This window comes from Falco peregrinus, chromosome Z (assembly GCF_023634155.1).
Source record: "Falco peregrinus isolate bFalPer1 chromosome Z, bFalPer1.pri, whole genome shotgun sequence".
NCBI lineage: Eukaryota > Metazoa > Chordata > Aves > Falconiformes > Falconidae > Falco > Falco peregrinus.
The window spans coordinates 73,782,384-73,789,055 of record NC_073739.1 but is presented as its reverse complement, the minus strand read 5'-3'; the positions used below and the strand labels follow the sequence as shown (position 1 = coordinate 73,789,055).

Here is a 6,672-nt window from a genome sequence, read left to right as displayed (position 1 = left end):
AATAAAATTAAACTCACTTTCTTAACAGAGTTTATTTACACAGAGAATATCAACCATTAGGCTCCCAGCTTGATTTCCTTGCCTTGCTAAGTCTCTATTCAAACCACAGGAAGAAGCAAGTAAACCCTGAACTGTGCCCCTGTCGTGGCAACTGAAGGTTTGCAATCAACCTTCAGACATCCCAGGACAATTCCATTCCTGTGCTCCAGGACAGCAACTAGCTGGCTGGTGCACAGGCAGCTCATGCCAAACCCTGTCCCTGTGCGCACACGGGGCTGGCCTCAGGGCAGAGAGAGATGCCTAGACAGGGGTGCCCTCAGGGGCCTGCGGGGCTCTGGCCTGCTGCATGTCCTCCCGGTAGCCCTTCAGTAGCTGGTTGAGCAGCGTCTTCTCGGTGTCGCGACGTGGGCGGATGAGTGGCGGGAAGGGGTTCCCCTTGAGCTCGATGACTGCCATCTTGGCACGGTCTATGCCATCTCGGTTGGGGATGTGCAGCAGGCGGGTGTAGCTTCCGGGGTGGGGCTGGAACCGGGGTGCCAGCACCTTGAACAGCTTGTGGATGAGGTCCTTCTCCTGCGGGGTGGCATGCTCAGCTCCAGCACCGCGGCCGTGGGGTGCAAGGAGGGACGTGGGGAGGCACTTACCGTCAGCCAGAAATCTGCCATGCGCATGGCACGCTCGTTGGTGTCCCCCAGCTTGGCGTACTCGATGAGCTGCGGGGAGAAGGAAGGGAGTGACGTCAGGGCCCCTCGGCCGCCCGCCGCGACCCTCCCCCGTCCCGTCCCGTCCCGTCCGCTCACCCGCTCGGCATAGCCCCGCATCTCGTCGGCCCGCGCCCAGGGCGCCTCGATGCGCTCATGCCGCACCAGCGCCGTCACCAGGTTCCGCAGCAAGTCGAGGCGCGAGCGCGGGCCTAGCCCAAACTTCCGGTACACGCGCCCGTGAGAGATAGCAGCCGCCACCGACAGCCGCATCTCACCGCCGCCACCGACCACCGCCGCGGGGAACTGTGGGAGGCGCCTCCCGGCAGCCCCCGCGCGCCGCGCGGCACGCCGGAAACGGTGGTTCGCCCCTCCGCCCCTGCGGGCGGGGCCCACGGCTTGTGCCCGGAGCGGGGCAGGGGCCGCCGCCTGGCTCGGCGGGGAGCGGCGCCCGGAGCCGCGCACCGAGCGGTCTGAGCGGGGCAGGGAGGCGGAGCCGGCCGCCGGCCTCCCGGGGCGGGGCGGGGCGGGGGGCGCTGGTGGCCACACGGCAGGGCCGTGGCAGTGCGCAGGCGCGGGAGACCCGGCGTACTGGGGGCCGCGGTGCATGCCGGGAGCTGTAGTTCCATGTCCCGGCGGGGCCGCCGCAGGCCTCACCCCGCCGCCAGCGCCCGCTGCTGACCCGGGAGGGCGGGCAGGGTGGCCTCTGAGGGGGGCAAGGCGAGCAGCCGCCCTCCCTGCTGCCCCTCAGGGCATCTGGGGCGGGGTGCGGGATACTGCCCTCACACGGTGCCGCGGGGCTGGGAGGAAGGGCTCAGCCAGGTGCCAAGGAAAGGCCTGGCCTGCCGGGCCGTTTGCCTTACTCCCCCTTTTTCCCCAGTACCCGTGGCGGGGTGCCAGGGGGGCCTCGGACGGCCGTATCGCATCCCCAAGCTGTGCAGAAGCTGCAGACCCGGGCAGCGTTGGGTAAGGCTGCTGGATGGCGCCTCACATAGCCCTCACGGGGCGCAGGAGCCTCTGTCCGAATAGACGAATAGACGAGGTGGGCACATGCCTCTTTCCACGAAGACAGAAACGCACCCTCTTTTGCAACAGCTCACACCCTTCATGAGCCCCCAGGGCCTCCTGGCTGTGCATATAGCTCAGCTCCAAGAAAAATGCTCAAAGGCAGTGTGTGGCGGTTTCCTGCAATTGGTTTCTTCCAGCCAACATTTATGTATTTCAGAGAAAGGACGTGTAACAAAAGCAGCTACGAACAGCATAAGAAAAAATATCTTTTTTATTATGAATACATAATAAAATCACCATCATCTTATACACATTTTAGTATTTCATATACTTACATAAATAAAGTGAACAGTATAGTAATTGGAATGTGTAATAGGAACAAACATACGGATTTTAACATGAAATTAGAAAATTTTTAGACCGCATCCCCATCTTTTGTTGCTTCTCTCAGGCTTAGTGTATTAACTCTGAAATACTTCTAGGAAGAATGTTACTGAAACTGTGCTGCCAACAGTTACTCTGGCCACTACCTTAATTCCATTTACAATCAATTTTCCACTCCTTTTCCTGATTTAGCCTGACTGTATAGGAATTCCAGCTTCTCAAGAAAGAATAATCATGTATGTACTTGGCACAGTGTTGAAAGAAAATGTTTCCCAAGCTGAAAAAAACCATGATTTTGTTAAACCCACTAACAATCAGCATTTTCCCATCACCACACACTCTTGCAAATGTTTCCATTAAATATATTTCTAACATTAATAAAATAACAAACTCTTTATTATCCTTCTGCTTATAACTTGATGTCTTAACATCAAAATAGTATTTCTTTCTAATAAAATTATACATAGTATTTATATGAAACAAAGTTGTCATGTGCATGAGCCTAGTAATGACACTAGACATGAGTCTAGATGTTTCTATATTCTTATTCTGGATTCTTGGGGGGGTGGGGTGGGGGGGGTGGGGGGAGGATGTTGTGTTATTTTTGGAGCCACAGAGTAATAAATAATTTACAAGGTAATGATCTCCCGGGCTACCCAGCAACGAAGCTTAAGATTGGAAATGATTCCTCTGCTGTGGCTTTATAAGACATTGGGTGTGCTGAAGAAAGTGTCACTTTTCTATCTGAGTGTCTTTATGTGTTTATCCAGGTATCTTAATGAAATGTTTCTGATACAATGTGTGTGTTATGAAAGTTATTATACAGTTAATCAGAAATAAAATGAGAAAGGTCTATGCAAAGATCTTAGCCGGACACAGACAGAAGGCTGAACCTTCCCAGCCAGCTGTGCTCAGAGGCATTCTCCCTGCTGGAGGAATTACTGTGTTATGTCAGGTGAGCTTACCTTTACCATAGTGTCCTCTCCTTGTTGCTGGGAGTCAGCCAACAGTTTTGGGGCAAGGAGTCTGGAAAGAGGAGGGTGAAGCACAAGGACAAACCCAAGGAGCACTTTCCTTCACCTTTTTCATGGAGTAAGCTTGTCTGTTGGAAACCCAGCTCTAGGCTGTGAAAACAAATGATGCAGATTCCAGAAAGGGAAATTTTTAAGGTTTCCATTCAGAAAGGCATGGAAACATGTGCCGTATTTTATGTTCATGAGTCCATAGGACATCTTTCTGTACTAAACAGTGGAGCATGTCCTTTATATAATTTTCTGGTCCAATCACGGAATTTCCCTTCCCTGGATACTTACGCACAGCAGGGCAATTGTCACCTACCCCTGAATTTGATGGTCAAATTGTAGGAACTTCTTATTTGGTATTTGTCTATATTTGGAAAGCAGAGTTTAGAACTGAAGTAAGTGCCTTTTTTAGAACATATCTTGTGGGCAGGGGGCAATAGAATTTAGATGGCGTGTAGGAAATTACTCCTTTAATTCATTATTCAGTATTTCACGGTCAAAAGCCCTGCAGCTACTAATTCTATAGTGGGAATCAACCTGATCCAGCAGGTAATGGGGTGTGCTGGTAAACGTATGCAAGAGTTACATAATTTGCAAGAGTTAGAAATATAAAATTTGACATATAAAAAATTCACTTAAAATTGCATATGCATGAACAATGTTACTTATACCTAGTTGCCTGCTTGACATTAAGAAAATAAGATGTAAATGCCTCAGCTTATGCTGTCTTAGAGCTTTCTTTCAGCCTGTTGCATATAAGACCACCCCTCTTTTGGTGACAAGTTTCTTCCCCAAGTCTCACTGATTTCCTTATTACATGGTTCAAAAGACCACAGACTACTTGGATCTGCAGCTCCTGACAGATTCTCCCAGAGGAGAAGCCCAAAGACTACAGGATCAGAGCGCTATCATTTTTTCTAAGCTACCCCAGTGACTTAGTCATTACTTTGTAAATATTGATATACATATAACATGAAGAGGAATACAGAACATGCTCTTAGAGCTAATGCCCTTGCTTGTGGCATAGTGATAGGAAGGAATTGGGAAACAATTACAGGAACGAACATATCCCCTTAAGATAATATACAAAAGATATGAAAGGTTTAGACAGCCAGCTGTTTATCCAACATGACCTGTACTGGTGGTATAGGGATTATACCAACTATCTTTCGGCCCAGAGCATATGAAAGGGAATTCAAACCTTTATGGGTTATCTGAAAAGGGCCTGCTTATATTTTTACCTGTATTCATTCTATTAGAACATGCAAGCCCTGAAAAACATGGCAAAATAAGTTTGTTTTCTTTGCATTTGTAACATGGATGTGACCCAGCACTAAACATACTGTAGAAGCAGCAGCGACACAGATACAACATTGAAGTTTTGTGCTTGATATACTTTTTATCTTCTAAGCACGGCAAAGTCCTCAGCAGCTGTGGTAATCCAAAAGAAATGGTAACATACATCATCCATGAGGTATGGTCCAACTTGTGCATCCGATCTTCCAGTGTAAAAAAAGGGTGATCCCTTTCATCCCTCTTCACAAATACAAGATCCCCATGTGCAGTACCTCACCTTAGCCATCCTCGTACCAGTGGAAATGTTTTGTCATGTGCACTTCTGCACCTACTCATACTCCTCATATATCCAGCCTAATACACTGCAACTCTGTGTTACAGTCCTGTGAATGAGGTTTAGGTCAGTCTCATGCAGCAGAGGAATAAAACAGGTGGTAGCTCTCTTCAAATGTGAAGCCTTTCTCTGGTCTCAATTTCACTTGGTCTCCAGCATTTCACCAAGGAAAACATGCACCTACAGGAGCTCAGAATCCAGCTCTGCAGGGCTGGGACTGATACTGTGCTTACCAATAAGCCTACTTAATTCACTTATTCTTGGTTTTCCTGCTTTATACATCCCCTTTTCTCTTGCTCATCTTTGTGTAAGGCGTCCAGCATGAACCTGTTGAGGAAGGCAACTGGACTTCATGCTGAGCAGCGGGAGAATGGTGGTAAGGGAAAAATAATGTTAGTTTAGGACAAATGCATCTTTTTGACTCTCTTTGAATGATACTTTAGCAACACAAAGCCAAATAATTTCCAGATCAAGAAGCAGCGACCTTGTATTGCTTCTTCACCGTATTTTTTTTTTGCCTTTTTCTGCCATGGTGGTGCATAATAGAAGACATTTCACTTACAGCTGGCCTCTGCTGTGAAACGAGGACCTGCTTTTAACACTCTCCTAAGCCTGGGGACAGTAGCTGGAGTCTTGAGTTCATTGGTATAGTATCTTTACATGTATAAAGTAACTGTGGACCAACATTTTCATTATTACAATTAGTTCATTCAAGGATGATGTTCAGCTACCCCTCTACCCCTGGCAAAATTTTTGTACTGGGTCATTTGGACACAAAATGCAAGGTAGGCAGACAAAATGCTGTGGTCTGCACCATTAGCTAGAGCATGCATTAATTGTAGTATACACTAAGAAGGTTTTCTTGATAGTTTAGGTACAACACACAGTGCAGGCTTGACAGTATGGAATTACTGCAAGGAGGCTACCATGAACCGTGAACGCTACAGTACAGGCAGCATGGTTGGGGAAAAGTGGAGAGAAAACTGGGAAATAATATATATATGTATTTTAACATTGTCAGTGCATTTTTATATTGAAGAACTCTAAAGGGACTCTATTTTTCAGCAGGTGTAGCTAAGGATGGGCTGCCTTCTGTATCCTGGAGTCTCTGGGTGATGCTCGTGGTTTGTAGTCTTCTCCAGATCCAAAATCTACTGTGTCATGATAGTTTGTAAATTCCTGAGGTAACGGAAACTCCTCTGTTGATGAATGAGTCCTGTGTCCAAACACTCTCTCTTGCAGCTCAGCGATGTCGTTTCTGATGTCTGCCATCATCAGCAATAGGAAATCAAATGAACCTGGTGGGCCCTGCAGTTACAAGGCATGGTCATTATTAATACTCCCCTTCGCTCTTACAGTTCTCAAACAGGTGGATGTAATTACTTTGCAGGTATAATACTGCTTCATATCAGTTGCTGAAATTTATCAGTCTGGCTTTGAATCAACTTGCTCAGGAAACGATTTTCAAAAGAAGGCAAATGCTTTTGCAGACAGAGCCTACATTTACAAGATGCGCAGCCCTGTTGTTACTTACTAATTCCTTTGCTATACCTGCCTCCTGAGAGTATCCTGGCATGTCATGGGACTAGAGGAGATAAATCTTGGTTCCCTCTGTTCCTTCTTATTAAACTGATATAAATTACATTCTCAGAATGACTAATCAATCAATAATTATTACTTATTTAATTTTTTTCCTCAAGAATGCTGGTATTTGGAAGGTATCTTTTCAATAGGGTAACCTCACTGCTGTCCATCACTTACTAAATATTTTGGAAATTACAATGCAGAGAGTATCCATCTGTTTTTATCTGATTTTAGGAAATCATTATTTCTTTTTAGCTGACTTCAAACAGTGAAGTACGCTGTTCAGTACTGAGGACACCTTGCTGGACACACTCTTAAAAATTCATTCCACTAATAAGAAAAC

The 6,672-nt window shown here is 47.0% G+C and overlaps 2 protein-coding genes across 3 annotated transcripts in view; both read right to left on the bottom strand.

Annotated features, from left to right (window-relative positions):
* Positions 1-13: 13 nt before the first annotated feature.
* MRPL17 (mitochondrial ribosomal protein L17) lies at positions 14-1,137 on the bottom strand. The gene is made up of 3 exons (XM_027778451.2): positions 801-1,137; positions 645-713; positions 14-573 (listed from the first exon to the last, which is right to left on the bottom strand). Exons 1-3 carry the CDS (start codon positions 972-974, stop codon positions 301-303), a joined length of 516 nt encoding a protein of 171 aa, XP_027634252.2. The 5' UTR covers positions 975-1,137; the 3' UTR covers positions 14-300.
* Positions 1,138-1,962: 825 nt separating this feature from the next.
* The window catches only part of CCBE1 (collagen and calcium binding EGF domains 1), a 101,930-nt gene continuing 97,220 nt past the window's right edge, over positions 1,963-6,672 (bottom strand). The window contains exon 11 of one of the 2 annotated variants that reach the window (XM_055790345.1): positions 1,963-6,053. In XM_055790345.1, coding sequence (XP_055646320.1) covers positions 5,820-6,053 — 234 coding nt within the window. In that variant the 3' untranslated portion in view covers positions 1,963-5,819. The remainder of the gene's footprint in view (positions 6,054-6,672) is intronic. The other variant, XM_055790346.1, reaches the window with a different exon arrangement.

Bases quoted from the DNA above. Each gene is read 5' to 3' on its own strand.
- MRPL17 (XM_027778451.2), bottom strand. From the start codon at position 974: ATGCGGCTGTCGGTGGCGGCTGCTATCTCTCACGGGCGCGTGTACCGG. The intron at 714-800 runs GTGAGCGGACGG...TTCTCCCCGCAG, and splicing joins TGCGGGGCTATGCCGAGCGG to CTCATCGAGTACGCCAAGCT. The intron at 574-644 runs GTAAGTGCCTCC...GCCACCCCGCAG, and splicing joins TGGCAGATTTCTGGCTGACG to GAGAAGGACCTCATCCACAA.